We start from the raw sequence: 16,845 nt of genomic DNA on the forward strand, positions 1-16,845 counted from the left end.
TCAGCTCACCCACTCTAATTACTCCTTACTTCAAACACGAGCATGGTTGGTAATGTGCTGCTCTCAAAACAAACACATCCTCTTGCTCACCTACTCCCTTTACCACCTGGGTTATCACTACAATCTGCACAGTCAAGAGCTTTTACAAACATTGTTCTATTATCCTTCATCTTACAAACAGTAATAAAACCTGACATTTGCCAAGAGCTTATTTTATAGGCCAGGGTGTATAGCCTTTCCAGAATTCTTTACATGCATTTTCTCATTTCCTATTCAGAGCAGTCAGAAAATATAGCACAAAAAGGATAAAGAACTCACTGGAAGTCTTGTTCATTCATTTGATAGATATCCAAAAAAAATGTGTCAATATAGACATAGCAAGCACAGAAAACCAAAGAAAGAACTGGACTCCCAAATTTATAACTTTGGCTTATGAAAGGATGTTGTCAAGAAAATGAGAAGACAGCTTAGAGAATGGGAGAAGATATTTGCAAACCACTATTTGATAAGGATCCAGTATACAGAATGTAGAAAGAATTCAACAAGACAACTCAATTTTTTAAATGTGCAAAGATTATGAATAGCCATTTTTTTAAAAGAGATACACAGATAACCTGGAGCAAGCCAGCTCCCCACTGCTGGGCTCCAGCAGCCCTGCCCATCACAAGCACTCAAAGGCATCTGGAGAGCAAGAGTCTGCTCTGAAGGAAGCCCTTGAGCCCATCCATGGGACAAGGGTAGGAGACACTCCCCACCAGGCCTGGAGGACCTGCTGCTCCCAGGGGGCAGAGCGAGGCCAAGGCAGCAGAAGGCTTGGAATTCTGCTTTGCCCATTTCTCTCACCAGACGCTATGCCTGCACACTCTGGTTCAGAACTCAGTGCCCCAGCTAGGAGGTGAGCAGGAGCCCCATAATAGGCTGGGGGCTGCCTCCTCAGGCAGTGTGTGACCTGCCTCTGCCTCTAGTCTTTGATGGGGCCTGTGACTGGAGTATGTGTGTCCTGGGCAGGAGGATGTGTTGGCCCAAATATGGGTCAACACCTGGGAAACTATAAGGACTTGGCACTCTTCAAGAGAGCCCCAGCAGACATTTGGGGGTGCCAGAAGAATGTGACTTGTGATCTTACCATGGACATGTTATGGAGCTTGTTTGATCTTAGAATCTTGTGCCTGGAAAAATAGCCCAACATGGTTCAGGAAACAGAGAAAGGGTGCCAGACCATCTTATGGCAAAGACCAGGGCTAAAGGCCCCAGGATTGGGAGGAGACCAAGGAGGCAGCTTTCCTGAGGGACACCAGTGCTGTTTGACCCATTTTCCCCTGTGCCATCCATGTTTTCCCACCAGCCTCTGTGGCCAGAGTTGCTGCTCCAGCTATCAATATCGACTTCTTCCAGAGAAATAAAGTTAATTTCTATTTTATGTTTAAAAAGAGAGAGAAAAAAACAGCCCAAAAGTACATGAAAAGATGCTTGACATCATTGGTCATTAGGGAAATGCAGATCAAAATCACAGTGAGGGGCTGGGGCTATAGATCAGTGGCAGAGCACTTGCCTAGCATGTGTGAGGCACTGGGTTTGATCCTCTGCACCATAAATAAAAAATAAATAAGGAGGTTCGTTCACAACTAACATAAATAAAGAACATATTTTAAAAACCACAGTGAGACACCACACCCACTACAGCCCTGTAATTAAAGTAATAAAAATAGAAAGACTTTATATATATATATATATATATATATATATATCCATCAGCTGATGAATGGTTCAACAAATTTGGTGTCACCACACAAGGGAGTTGTATTCAGCCGTACAAAAGAATGAAGTACCAATGCATGCTACAACAGAGATGGATCTTTGAAACGTGCTTAAGACACACAAGACCACATATTGTAGGATTCGGTGTAAAATGTCTAGAAAAGGTAGATCTATAGAGACAAACAGCAGATCTCATGGTTGCTAGGGCAGAGGAGAAGGGAGGAAGTGGTGGACACTGCTGTGCACAGGACATTGGAGGGTGATGGAAGTCCTGGAATTTGTGGCGATGGTTACGTAATGTTGCACATATACTAAAAACTACTGAATAGGGCACTTTAAAACTGAAATTTATTATATGAATTTTATCTCGAGGGGAAAAATGAAATTAAAAAAACTATAAAACAAATTACCCTCACAAAACTTATAGCTAGAAAGTAATGGAACCAAATCTTAAACCCAGGTCTCCAGCTTCAGAGTACATGCTCCTAGACAGCATGCCAGAAAACCTTGATTTGGTAAGCTTGGGATTGGGCCTAGACATCCACGTTTTTAAGGCTTGATTTCCAGGAGTGGGTTCAGGAGTGCCACTTGGATCTGAGTTAGTGCTGTATGTTCAAGCTCATTGGTGTCGCAGATGTGCGGAGTATGTCTGGAAGGAAGTCACCCTATTACCTGGAAGGCAGGGAATTAGTTCTTGACTCAGAGCCTGAGGCTGGGAGACCAGGCTTTCAGAAGGTGTGAGGGCTAGTCACTTCATTGTTTAATTTGTTTGGTAGGTTGGAAAATAGGTGTTCTCAGCCTTTAGTCAAACAGCATCTCTTTCTAGGCCAACTCAAACAGAATCTGACCAGGAGGATCAGGGAGACACTCTTGTTTTGCTTGGTTTTCCTTCCCCATTGCTGTTTGGACACAATTAAGTAGGCTAAAAATGAAGGACATAGGGACTCTGGATGCTAAGGCTCTGATTTGTTTTCTGGAGATTGTTCTACCAGTGGACAGATATCCCTATTAGATGAACATGGCTTTGCACTTTGGGCTGTGGGTGTGTTATAGCCTGTCAGTGTAAATATGAGGTCCCTCTGCCCATCAGCTGGCAACTTAAATTTTCTTAGCATCCTGTATCATTAAAATGTGGTGACATGTATCTCAAGCTGCTTGATTAAGTTGTGAAGCCAGTCTTGCCTTCTCTAAGGTCAGAAAACTAATGAAGCTCATATTGGCCTGGGACTGTCACGTGTTGAACTACATGTCTCTGCCTGTTGTGATAAGCACATTATCTCTAGGGCTCTCCAGAACTCTCCCAGGCCAAGTGATCATCTCCATTTCCTATATAAGGACTAGTGATGATTACCTATTGTGTTGAGTTGCAGTGAAATTTTGTTTTTTTAACTTACTGACTTATTATAAAAGACACAAGTGACCAGGGTAGATGAGAGGCACATAGGGTGAGATCCAAAAGGGTCCTGAGTTTCTGTCCCCATGGAATTGGGTATGCTGCTCTCCTACACTAACCTAGAAGTTCTCTGAATACATCTATTTAGGGAATTTTTTGGAAGCCCCAATACGTGACATGCTTGATTAAATTATTGGCCACTGGTAATAAACTCAATCTCCAGCCCCACTCCCCTCCCCATAGGTGGGAGGAGAAGAAGGATTGAAGGTTCCTCTGCTCTAATCACATGGTTGGTTCTATAATAAAACTTTTAAAAAGAGATATTCCCTGCATGGTGCAAAATAGTGACAGACACAGAGAAAATCTCAGTTCATGCCAGCTGCTGTTGTGACTGTTGTCATCATTCTCAATTTTCTGAAGATCTCATCATATTTCAGTAAATATGGACAGAGAACATGGCTGAGACAAGTGCCAGACAGGTGATTTCCTTCCATTTGGAGGATTTGCACGTCAAATTCCGTGATAGGTAATCAGAGCTCACACTTGTGCTTCACTTCGCAGTTGATAGAACACTTTTTGTCTGTAGTAAGTAGCTTGTCTAGTGCTCCTCAAAGTTAATGTGCACTTGCGGAGGTAAGCATGCCACTCTTCATGTAGGGCCACTACCCTGCCCCAGGACTCACATCTACCAAGGTTTAGAGCTAGGACATCATGCTTCTGATTTCCCAAGCCCATGCATTTCCTTGGAACTGCAGCCAACTGCAGTGGAGAGGAAGAGGGGAAGAGAGATGCTGCTGCCCTCTGAAATTTTACAGGTAGTGGCTCTGTGTCTTCTCAAGGAGAGAGAATCAAGCATGCAAAGAAAGGAATCACCAGAGGGACAGTGTTGTTGGCAGCATGTTGGCATTTGCTCTTTATGGCTTTTCTCATGACCCTCTTGGTCATTTTGTTCTCTCTGCAACCCATCCTTCATTTCTGCTCCTGTTTCCAAAACTAGAAATTGGCGCTAAGATGACTTTTTCCAAGGAACTTGCTTCAACATGTCCTCCTAGACTAAACATCAATTATTTAATCTTTTGCTTCAGTAATATACCATGTTTTAGGGGAAAGTTTTTAGAAAATGAAGCTGAAGGGGAAAAAAACACATTTTTCTCACTCAAAAGATGACTGAACTTAGGTATCCCTGGTATGCACATCAATGGGATCACACTGTAGATATAGCACTTTCTTTGCATCAGGCTCAGATCTGTTTGCTTGTTCATAGAGCAGCACCATCCAGTGGAGCTTCCTGCAGTAATGGACATGTTCGTATTTCTCGCCGTCAGCCATGGGTTGAGAAGAAACAAGCAACTGGAAATAGTGTGGCATGGCTGTAGGACAACAATTTCTGTTGTTAATTTTGTTTTTTTATTTTATTGCTTTTTGATTTTATTGGTGGTGCTTTTGTTTTGTTTTGTAATAGGGATGAAACTCAGGGGTGCTTTATCCAACTGAGCTGCATTCCCAGTCCTTTAGGGTTTTGTTTTGAGACAAAATCTCACTAAGTTGCCGAGACAGGCCTCGGAGTCACAGTTCTCCTGCCTCAACCTCTCAAGTCTCTGGAATCACAGATGTGTGCCCCTGCACCTGGCTTGGAGCCTAAAGTTTTTAAGGGAAAATATTAGAAGTTAAAATCAGAAAAGTATTCAAGGAACATAGCATAGAAGTTCTTTAATTCTGTATGAAGAAGTGTCACTTGCATCCCTGTAGAATGTGGTGAAAACCTGAAAATGAGGACTTGGATATGTTTTCCAGTTAAATAGTTGACCAAAAAGGTGTCATTCCCTCTGTCCCTTTTGCTGGAAGACTTTATAAAATAGTGTTTCTCTTAATTTGGTAAAATTTTTCCACCAAAATATTTCAGCCTTAAAAAATGCTGGCACTTGTAGAACTTGAGAAACCACTGTGAAGGCCAGTTCTGATAGGTCGTCTTATTGGCAATGAACGTAGAGAGGAAGTGTACAATGTACCCTAAAATATCTTGCTGTTGCTTCATTTGTAGGCACTTGTGGAGTATCTGCATTGTGTAGGGCTGGCTGTGATATGGAGATAAGATAGTCCTCATTGTCTGTAGGGTGACAGAAAAACAGATACAGTCCACGGAGAAATAATGGACAGCAGGGGCATGATTAGAGAAGCTTCCTGTAGAGCAGTGGAATTCGTAAATACCAGTGTCCTGCAGCTTATTGTACTAAGCTGATGTTCCACACTGGGCCCCTGAGGGGAGTGTGCTCTGCCTGCAGTTGGAAGTCTCCCTCTGGTAGTTGACAGGCAAGGGTGCCGAATCAGGGAGGCCTGAGTCTCAGTCGTCTGTCTCTTTGTGAACAACCTGAGCAAGTCCTGTGCTCTCTCTCCTCCATGTATGCTTCTTAACAACAGGGATGAGATTGAAGTGCTTTATTCATTCTGCTGGCGTTAGCTCTTGTTAGGATTCAGGCCTTTCTACCTATGTGCTGACATTCTGTTTTCCAGGTCCATTATACTGTTGCTTTGAAGTCCTCTGTTTTAAGCATGTGTTGGAATACAGATCCCTCTGGGGGACTGAAAGAACTCTGACCTCCCTCCTGCCTGTCCCTCTAGTCCAGTCACATCTCTGTTCGTGGTGGCCACTTTGACTTCATGGATGCCAGTAGTGAAGATGTTTTTCTTTCTTATATTTAAATGTGGCTCAACCAGGAGGAATTGTTCTACATGTAGATGGGTGGACACATTATGAAATCATCACGTGAGGACTGCAACAGTAATTTGCAGTGACTATGATATCAGATGTGAAATACTAGCCATAATTTGTTGGTGGTGTGCATCTTTACAAAATACTGAAATTTGTTTTATACTTGTTTTGTGAAGGTAAATAAAAGGGTCTGAGTTTTCAGATTTTTCAGGTAATTATAGTTCTTTTTTTTACATTGCTGATAAACTGCCAATGTTTTGTATTATAGTTTCTTCCAAGATGGCTTGAAAACAGCTGATAAATTGAAATAGTACATTGAAAAACTGGCTGCTGATTTATATAATGTAAGTTCTCCCTGCAATACATGCATTTCAACTGGTGGCAAACATCAGTAAATTTGAAATCTGTTCGAGAATGGTATCAAAAGCGTAAGTGATCCTTCTGTTTAGCTCAGAGCAATTACCACTGGTCAGATACTCCTCCTATGCATCTTTGGGATGCATAGGAGGAGCAGGAAGGGGAGTATATAACCTTTGGTTCTAGATGCTTCTCTGTTCAGGTCTACGTAGCTTCAAATTTCAATGCTGGTTCGTCAGGAACAATTTTTGGCCATGGAAGGGATATAAATTACATAACTGTCTGAGTAAGCAGAGTCATGGATTTATTTTGCTTTTTTTTTTTTTCCTTCAAAATATCAGTGTTTCACTTTCTTAAACCAAAAGGAAAACTTTTCTGGGGAAAAAAGCTAAATATAAACATATAAATGGCAAATTCATTACAAGCTCTTTGTAAGCAGTATTAAAAGAATGTATTTTATGAATCTGAGGAAATATCTTCAGATAAGATTTTGGCATTGTAAATAATGCCTTAAATAGGTTGAACATCCCGCATCCAGACATCCAGAATCCAAAATCTGAAACTTTTGGGGCATTGACTGACATGACCCTGTGACAGGTCACAGTCAAAATGTAGGTGTGCTAAAAATACTGTAGAAAATTACCTTCAGCCTATGTTTATAAGGTATATGTGAAATAAAAGTGAATTTCATGTTTAGATTTGTGTCCCATCTTCAAAGTATCTCATTATATTGTGCATATATTCCAAAATTCTAAAAACAAACAAAAAAAAACCACTCTGGTCTTAGATAAGGAATTTTCTACCTATGTTTTTAATATAACTTTGAAAGCACATAGTATTTATTTTGTAATTTTCTTTTAATAGTTTATGTGGTTCAGATTACAGTTAAATTCCAAGTGAGTTTTTAAAAAGCAGGAGTCTCTTGTCCTCACATGGTATGGCATGAACCTTCATTGTACACTGGCCCATGGGATTCCTGGCTGTCCGTGTGCTTCTCTTCCGGCCCATCTAATCCCATCGTGGTATTCCTACCTCCACGCTTTGAAAAGCTAGAAGCAATGATCTCAGTATTATATCAGTTTACTTTCCTGCTTCAGGGTTTTGCCTCGCCTGGGTGTATTATTTAATAAGACAGTATGGTGCATTGTTCATGAATTCCAGAACTCACTGGTACTGCCTTAGGATGAGAAGACCATGCCTCTCATATCAAAAATAAGACTTTAGGAAGGACTAATAAGAAAATCTACTATGTCATTGAATTGTTTGATGAGTGCTATATTTGGATAAAATAAAACTCTGCTCATAAAAGTATAAAATGATAAGTAACAGAAGGTGATTTTTTTCTTTCATAGATAAAACAGACCCAGGATGAAGAAAAGAAACAGCTCACTGCACTTCGTGAGTGCAAATAAAATCCTCTCTTCAGCTTGATCAGAAAGAAGTAGGTGGTTTATATGTTCCCAGCAGGGCTAACTGTGTAGGTTGAGGCTGCTTATGCTACCGATACCCTTTCTGTTTCTTGCTCTGCAAAACAGGCACATTTATGGCTTCCTTCCAGGGTGGTTGTGGGGACAAAGAGATGTGAGGGACCAGTGTGCACCTACAGTGATGCCCAGTGTAGAAACTCTATTTTAATTTTCTTTCCATTATATAAAAAGATACCCTGATCTATAATTCTGTGACTCTATAGAGTTCTAATTCTGCCCTTGAAGGAAAGGCAGTACACCCCATGTTGCTAAACCTTATATCCAGCCAAAGGGGCATGTCTCATTTTGCCAGGGAAATAAGGAAATATTGTGAGGCAGAATCCTACAGAAGCTTTGCCCCATAAATAGAAAAATTTGGGTAAAATGTTCCTTGGATATTGAAACAAAGTATACAGTACATGGTAAATGTTAGATGACTGCAGTAACCTTAATTATAAAGGTCATTTGTTCAACCATTCAATTAATACCTACTGTGGGCCAAGCACTGTTTGAGGTATTAAGCTGCAGTCCCTTCCATCAAGGAACTCATTATCTAAATCAGTATCAGTGCTATTCAGGATTTATTGGGAGGTAGATTGCAGCCAGAGAGAAACTCAGAGGTAGGAGACTGCAAACAGTTTGAGGCAGGGTAGGTGGAAGAATAAGCAGTGGGTTTCTGAGATAAAAACTCAGTTCTGATTATGAAGGACCTTGAATGTTGGATTTCATAATAAGGGAAAATTGAAAAATAAGTACCATTTGTTACATGGAAGAAAGTCAAATGTGCCTGTTTATGTTATGAGATTATTATGGATTGAATTTAAGTATTCAAATGCAATATTAATAGTCATTTTTTATATTGTCAATTTCTCATGGTATCTCACAACAGTAGTATTCTCACATTTTCTAATTCCTAAAATTTCTGAAAGGAATTTCTGAGTCCAGAACAAAGATGAAGCAACCATCCTTAAAATGTGGGAAGCCCTGCACCAGCCACACGGGGCCTATGTAGCAACCCTGGAGGTTTTCCTTACTGAGTGAATGTAACTTGCTGTTCTTCTGCTTTTCCAATGCAGTTTTTATATGCTTTGGGGTTTTCTCAGGTGAAAATACCTGCTCATCTGTGGAGAAGGCATGGTGGCCAGGAAGATCCGTGTGTTCTGAGGCAATATCTATACTCAGCAGTCTCAGGCACTTCATGCACCTGTGATCTGAGGCCTTCCTGAGCATCAGATTGAAAATCATTCCCACCACACACTTTCTTAGAGAAGATGTCTCCTCCCTGAGTGATTTCTCAGTATAAAATCTGTTGAAGGACTCAAGTGGAAGGAGGCCTTGGGTAGATTGTATCTTTGAGAAAAGTGAGAATTCTTACTGGTATGCACTTAACCACTTGCTATCTTTGTTTTTTCTACAGGATTACCTCTTCCTATATATGGATACTTTGTTGAAAAAAAAAGTCCCTTTTTTGTTTTGCATAGAGACTAATGTATTCTGCTTAAGCTAACTAAAGAAAAAGTTTTCTCCAAACAAAAGGAATATGTACATGATGCAAAGCAGATGTTTTGATTTGTTTTAATTCTACCCTAAATTAATAAGTTTCCATTAGCAGCATATCCAGAGTGTTTTACAAGAAAAATTGATCTTTTACAACATACCTGTCCCTTTCACATGGCTCTTTATTATCTCTTGTTGCAAACTATGTTTAGAAGCTAATGATTTTTAACAACTTAGATTAAATGTGAGAGGAGAGTATCCACCAGAGAGTTCTCATCATTGCACTACTTTCTGAACAGTGTAAAGTAATATAAAATGTTACCTGAGAAATTAAAAACACCCAACAAATCTTTTAGCCTGTCTCCCCTACCATGTTCTAACATGGCTCCATTGAAGGAAACTTTGAAATTTTTAATTGTGAATAATATTCCCAGATTTTTGGAAGGCTTTTTTTTCCTTGTCAAAATCAAATTAAGTCTTTATTGTCTTTTGGCAGGTGTTCTATGAAATTAATTATCTTAACCTCTTACAATAGAATAGCCTAACCTCCCAAAAGAACTATTTGTTCCCTAACTATCTTTAGGGTTATGAATATTCTATTTTCAGTGGTGATGTCTGTCAGTCATATTCAGAGTGTACTGAATCATTTCAAAAATTCCAGCCTTTTGTTTGAGTCACTGATAGGCGCTGAATCGCCATCACAGTGTGATTTGCAAATTTGGGGGATTCCATGCATTGCTCTTCTCTGTCTACTTTGCAATATCTGGCACATTGCTGGGCACCCCAGAACTGCTTAATAAGCATTTAGTAAGACAAAACAGAAGGGATCTTTGCCCACCCATCCACACACTTAATTGAAAATTGAAGCAGTAGAAATTTGGTTTTGAATTGAATAACAGAAACATTTATAACCCCCCATTAAATCAGTGAGTATAGTGTAATTGCTTGCAGTTTAAAGAGATTGAGATTTTAGTCCTTAATAATAGATTTTATGTTAATACGGTTTCAGATAAGAAAGTGATTTGTCTGCACTACTAATAAGAGGATAGGAAATTGAGCTAAAAATAATAGGGCAGTTTCATTCTATAGTTTACATTTCCTGCCTCACATCATGAAATTTCCCCAAGGATTTAAGTTCATTTTTTATTTTTAATATTACATATATTTGCCTAAATGAGTTTTCCATTTGCACTTCTCTTTTCTGAATACATACTTAACTTCTGTTATGCTATGAATGAATTCGGGCTCCATTTCTTCATTTGTGTTTTTATATGATTGTGTTGATGATTTTCCAATACCTACTTTCTCAGAAGAGAAAATTCTTTTCATTTATTTATAGTACTCTGCTAAGCCACCTGAAAGGCCATCATTTCTCCACGTGCACAAATGATAATTGATAGAACTTTGTTAAGCCATGAAACTCACTAATAGTCATTTTGGTATTACTGATGCTTGACTTTTGCCACATATTGCTTCTTTCTGTTCAGTTTAATAAAATCAAAGCCTAGAATAAGGCATTTTGTTTACCCTTAGAAATATGTTTGCCTGATGTACAACAAACCCATTCAACTCAAGCACTTGTTATTTAGAATTTAAAGTTTATGTGGGCAAATAATAAATTATATGTAAGGAATATTTTCACACCAAGTTTAAAGATTATAATAATTTTCATACATCATTCATCTGAATCCATGTTTAGAAAAATGTATGAGTACTTTTATTTTTAAAACTTAGACTTGTATTTTAAAGGCTATCAAATGAGTCAAGTTTAGAGACGGTTTTAGGAAGATATCCAAGGAGATTTTAGATTTTGTTTTAATGTTTCTGGAAGACAGGGGAGGTCCCTGACTTTAAATCAGTAGTTGTAATTCTCATGTGATTTCACTGGAGTAGAGCAGAGAGTTTTGTGGATTTCACTAATCCCTGCCCTTATTTTGTCCCGGGCCTCAGTTCCCTGCTACCTGAGCTGATTTTCAGTCCTAATTTTTCTTTGTCAGGTTATAATGCCTCCCTCATGAAAATTGTCCCAGGGCTGGGGTTGTGGCTCAGTGGTAGAGCACTCACCTAGCATGTGTGAGGTATTGGGTTTGATCCTCAGCACCACATAAAAATAAATGAATAAAATGAAGGTCCATCAACGCTAAAAAAATATATTTTTAAAAAAGAAGAGAAAATTGCCCCAACTGTTCCTAGGGACTGTAGCCGGAGGCACTGGGAGGGCAGGGTCTCTCCTCTGCCTGTCTGGCATGTAGTCCAGTCCCTCAGTCCTGTCTCCATCCAGAAAGCATGGGAATGCCTACCAGGGAGGAGTCCATGAGCTCAGTTACTATGCAATTCAAGGCTCTGACCCTGTTTAAAGGTAAACATTTAGGAGAGTTTCACAAGAGATTGCCAGATTTCACTCCATGCCTCACCCTTGCCCATGTTAAAATTGTCTAGTTACATGAAAGGAATCTGGATTGTTAGAGAAATTACTCAAGAGTAAGAAAGTGACTTGAATCTGTGACCTCTTTAACATCAGTCAGCTTGCCTGGTGTATATAGTTGGCTCTAGCTACTTGACGAGAGAGCAGGACAGCAATGTGGTCAGAGTGTGAGCGTCCACCTGCACATCAGGCTGCATCCTCTGTTGGCCCTCAAGACCTCTGTCCAGGCTTTTAGTTTTGAACACAGAATTTATCACAACTGGAATAGCCTCACAAAAGCGCACTGTCATAGAAATTTTCCTCCCACTAATTTGCCTCACTGATCACACACTGTTTGACCCAGAGGACTGAATGTCTGAAAGAAGCCACCCTGGCCTTGAGGTGTGTTGTGCACATCCATCAAGAGATAACCAGTGTGGCTGGTTGAGCTTCCCACAGCACCACCACATTTTAGGTGTCTCTTATAAACTGGACGTATGCACTCAGCTCTCTTTATTTGAACTCTTACAATCTATGGCTCTTCTGAAGTTTAGTAAGTAAATAATTTTGAGTTTCACTGAGTTATTGATTCCCTGACCACACGCATTGAAGCTTGTCAACACTGCATCTTGGTAACCTGTACCTCATGTTCTTCCATTCTGCTATGTTTCTGCTGTCACTCAACACGGCCCAGCAGAACCCTATAGGTATAAGATATTTACTGTCCCATCACCCAAGGGTTATCATGATTCCAAAGGTACACGTTCATGTTTTCTGGTATTATTCTTACAGCAATGTTCTCTTTGTGCATTATATGAAATGTTATGAGTGTCAACATTTTCAACAAAATCAACTGTATTTTTCAACATTCTGCCTTTTCTCTCTCTGCTTTTGCCCTTCCTGATCGAAGTCTAGGAGAGTAAGTCCATACTTCCTGTGAGAATGTATTGTCCTACTTTCATGTCTAGACACCCATGTTGTCATGCTACAGTCCAATATGGTTCACTTGTTTCTTAGGCTTTCACAACGTAGTGGCCACTTGGCCACATAGTCCTTAGAAACTGGGGTGAGGCACCAATGGCATGCCCCCATGGGTTGCACGGGTTTGTTTTGTGGTCCACCTGTCTTTCCATTGCTTCCTGTGCTTGCTTCTGCTGTTTGTGTAAACTGGGTTGAGTCATCTGATAGCCCACCAACACCCTGTGTGTGTTTGAACTCACTTCAGAGTAGAGCTGGGCTCTGAACTAGAAACAGGAGACCCAGGCCCAGCCCTTCCTCGGACTGGGTTTGTGACTGGCAAATGTTTTCCTGACCTTTTCCTCCTCTAAAACCAAGGCAATGACTTCACAACTCTCAAAGCTTCATAATTCTTAGACCAATGGGCAAAGACTCAATGGCAGGACAGAGTCGAGGATTTGAAAATTGTCTCCAGCTTTAGCTTAATTAGTGGCTTCTATTTTTCTAGGATTCCCAGAGCCGGCAAGGAGCGTACAGCATGCATCAGCTCCAGGGCAATAAGGAATACGGCAGTGAGAAGAAGGGTTACCAGCTGAAGAAGAGCGACGGGTGTGTATGGGCCTGGTGTCCCAGGGTGTGATTGGCATATTTACTAAGGGCTGTTAATTAGCAATTTTTTCTAGACTCTCAAATTGGAAAACACACTTAAATGTTTTCTAATGCACTGACTTTCTTCACATAAGTCTGAGATTTAACCTGCTGTCTTTAAAAAAAAAAAAAAAGCAGTAGTAGTTTTGTGGCCCCTCCAAATGGCATCTGTAACCTTTACTTTTAGGAAGACAAGAAGTGAGAGGCCCTCCTCTCTACTTTTAGTTATTGCATTGTTCTCTGCCTGGGAGGTGAACCTGGGCATTCAAATCCCAACCTGGGGGGTCACCTTGACCTTTTCTGTTACAGCCAATCTGACAAAAGCCCTTCCATTCTAACTCTAAACATAATGCACCTCTAGCCGTCTCTGCTGCCCATAGATGGTCCACTAACATCTCTCCTGGACTGTTGGTGCCACCTTCTAACTGGACTCTGTCACTGTCTTCTCCCTCGCCAACTCCCCTCTAACAACTCTCAGAGTGGTCTGGTCTGATCTTTTTTTTTTTTTGGTTGGTTGGTTTTGGTACAGGGAATTTATCCCAGGGCCAGTTTATCACTGAGCTATTTCCCCAGTCCTTCTTATTTTTGAGACAGGGTCTCACTAAGTTGCTGAGGCTGACCTCAAATGTGTCACCCTCCTGCCTCAGCCTTCCAGGTCACTGATATTAGAGTTGTGCACCACCACACCTAGCCCAGAATGGTCTTTTACACATCTAGCACACCATGTCATTCATTCACTTACATTGCTCCAGTGACTTCCCTTTGCATACAGAGTGTCTTGCCTGGTCTTTCTCATCAGCCTCCTTGTTCCACTTTGTCCCTGGTCCTGCCACACTGGCCTTTGTTGCTTGAACGAATGATCCTATTTAGCAGTAAGTGCTTAACTAGACTCTTAAATCATTTCCTTTACTAATTGGCATCCATTTTTAAAAGAAAGCTCCTTGTTTTCTGACTGTTTGTGGGTATATGTTCTTGGCCTTGTCTAAGCTATAGGTGTTTTATTGGTTTTTGTTTATTGAAATTGCAGCCATTTCTCTTACAAATTTCTGGTGTTGTTATCTTTATGCTCATTCTATTCATGTTTTCAACAAGTATCTTTTGAGAATCCTCTGTGTCTAGGACTCAAGGAACCTGAAATATATAACATTGAGCAAAAGAAAGTCCTTACATTCTAAAGAAAGAAAAAGGCAACAATATACTATTACATTTCTTTCAAAGCAGAAGTATAAAATAATCAAATTTTTAAGCACTGTCACCTGAAATCACCATGATTTTCTGGAAATTAGAGTTGCCTATTTCTGAGTGGTTAACATCTGCATGTCCCAGGAAGATCAGTCTTTTCATAAGCATTGTTTAGTCTAGACCCTAAAATGCTCTTTTGTGAGCATCTGCTGAGTGCCTGCCCTACTGCCAGAGACCCGCAGTCATCTCTGTGATTGAGATCATACAGACAGCAATTATAAGGGCCAGATTTGAACCTGCTATCTGACTTCACATCAGGAGTCTCCCCTTCATATTTCAAAGTGGTCATTACTGCTGTCAACCACTCTTGGCACACCCAAAACAAACTAGCCTACTCACCCTTCCACGTACCTTCATACATTTCGTAGGCATACAGAAAGCACTCTAGTGTGTGAGGCAGTCTGCTGGTGCTGGGGGGTAAAAGGTAGGTGAGAGATGGCTTTCATTCTCACCCTGCTACAGTCTGTTGGCAAGAGATTTGGGAAGAGCTGTTGCATCTTAGAGTTGGGAGGTTGGAAGTCAAGTGGTCCGAACTCCTAATAATTGCTCCAACAGCCCAGGTGAATCGCAATAACCCAGAGTACCTGGTGGTTACTTCTGTGGAAGAAGATACTGCAGTGCCTATACCTGAAGACAAATACATTTGCTAATAGTAACCACTGATATGTTGTGATTTTCTCCTAAGGGTCATTTGCATTAGTAATTTCTGACCCCAATTTCAAAATGTTTCTTGTTTCTTAAGGATTGTTACACAATTTGAAAAACAATCTAAAATGTCTAATAATTTAAAACTTTATGGTCTAGAGGCATTTATTAAGAGGCATGGGAGCAATTGTTTTACATATATTTTCTCAACATAATCCCAAAAGGAGGGCATTATTAATCTTCATGATACAGGCAAGGAAAATGAGTCCCTAAGAGGTGAATTAACATGAGTTAGGTGACAGCTTTGCTGGGATTATGCTAGCCAATTACATGGGATCCAAAGCCCAAATGATCCAGCACCAACATTGATACACAGTGAGTTGTGCAAGGCTACTTTTTAATAGAAAAGAGCTGTAGAAGATTTACAAAGATCAGGAGCTGCTGTTCTCAGTTGTGCAGGGGCATATCTTAATACTCTCCTCCTGGCGATCTGCAATGCCTCATTAGCAGTCTCTCGGCCAGAAAGGTCAGTGCTTTTGTGTTACTTTCCTCAGCTTCATTAGCTGTGCAAGAGAATATGGATATTTATTTTATGATTCCTTAATACACATAAGAAAAACTGATGTATAAAAGCTTAACTAAATAAAATGAGTAAACTGAGCAGGGAGAGTTTACCCAAGGTTGAGTAGTTTGACGAGTTGGTGGTTTGGTATTTTGAAATGTGTTCCTAGGAAGGATGGTGCTGGCTTTGGCTTAATGTATAGGGACTGCTTCTCCCATCTTCACAAGCTTCTGTGAGAGTAAAACAAGATCAGAACCACTTATAGATAGCTGGAACCATAAACCAAATTCAGGCATTTTCATTTGATAGATATTAGCGCTAATATCCTAGTTAGTACTTGCAAAAGAAAGTTTGTGATTTAGCTGTGATTTGAGGATAGTTCTCAATTGGTGGTTCTAAACTATCTCCTGAGGAGACTAGCATTTTGAGCATTGTGTTCAGTTTACATCTAGTCAAATAGAGTCAAATTCTTATCAAGCTCTGGAACAAACTATACTTCTGGTAGTTACATATATAAGACGACAGACAGTGTTATCTGTGTTGGTTTTCAATTTATGTTTTGGAAATTTCCTTAAGAGTATTAATTTATGATGGAAAAGAAAATGCAAGTTACAATTTTAAAGACCTGGGAAAGTTAGAATGGTCCTCTCTGGTGTCATTTGTTTCCATGGCAACAGAAGGCCTGCACAACCCTCTTCCAGGCCAGGGAATCCTATTCCCTGCCCATTTCTGCCTCCCCTGGGGAAGTGGTCCCAAGCAGCAAAGCTGCACCTGCTGCACGTGCACAGCTCTGCCCGACACTCAGCCTTTTAATCTCACCTGGAGCTTCACAGGAAACTCCAAGTTGAAATTAGTTCTCTTTGGAGGTTTCCATCTTAAGCATCATCATTTTTTTTTCAAAATGTGTATCACAACTCCTTCAGATGGTTTGACCACAGTTGACTCCTGTATGAATCAGGAACAGTTCTCTTTCCAGGGGCTCTGGCATCATTTTAGCACTGGAAGACCCCTGAAGGGGAGGTGTACGAGACACCAAAACTAGATCATCTTGTGCCTTGGACCCTCAGCTCGTTTTCCTACATCTAAGGCAGCCTCACCCCTGTTCTTCTCCTGCATGACAGACTTCATAACTTTTTTAAAATTCATCTAATTGTAGAATTAATCAATTAATAGAGCCTTTTGGTAAAAGATTGACAGACATAGTTA

The 16,845-nt window shown here is 40.3% G+C and overlaps 1 protein-coding gene across 2 annotated transcripts in view; it reads left to right on the top strand.

The window, feature by feature from the left end:
- LOC143388093 (arf-GAP with SH3 domain, ANK repeat and PH domain-containing protein 1-like) overlaps positions 1-16,845 on the top strand; it is a 204,961-nt gene that overhangs the window by 154,196 nt on the left and 33,920 nt on the right. For both annotated transcript variants that reach the window (XM_076842074.2, XM_076842073.1), the window contains 3 exons: positions 6,130-6,205; positions 7,571-7,659; positions 13,051-13,151. Coding sequence is in view for 1 of the 2 variants with exons in the window: in XM_076842073.1 (XP_076698188.1) it covers positions 13,081-13,151 (71 nt within the window). In the remaining variant the exon portion in view is untranslated. The remainder of the gene's footprint in view (positions 1-6,129; positions 6,206-7,570; positions 7,660-13,050; positions 13,152-16,845) is intronic.

This window comes from Callospermophilus lateralis, unplaced genomic scaffold (assembly GCF_048772815.1).
Source record: "Callospermophilus lateralis isolate mCalLat2 unplaced genomic scaffold, mCalLat2.hap1 Scaffold_52, whole genome shotgun sequence".
NCBI lineage: Eukaryota > Metazoa > Chordata > Mammalia > Rodentia > Sciuridae > Callospermophilus > Callospermophilus lateralis.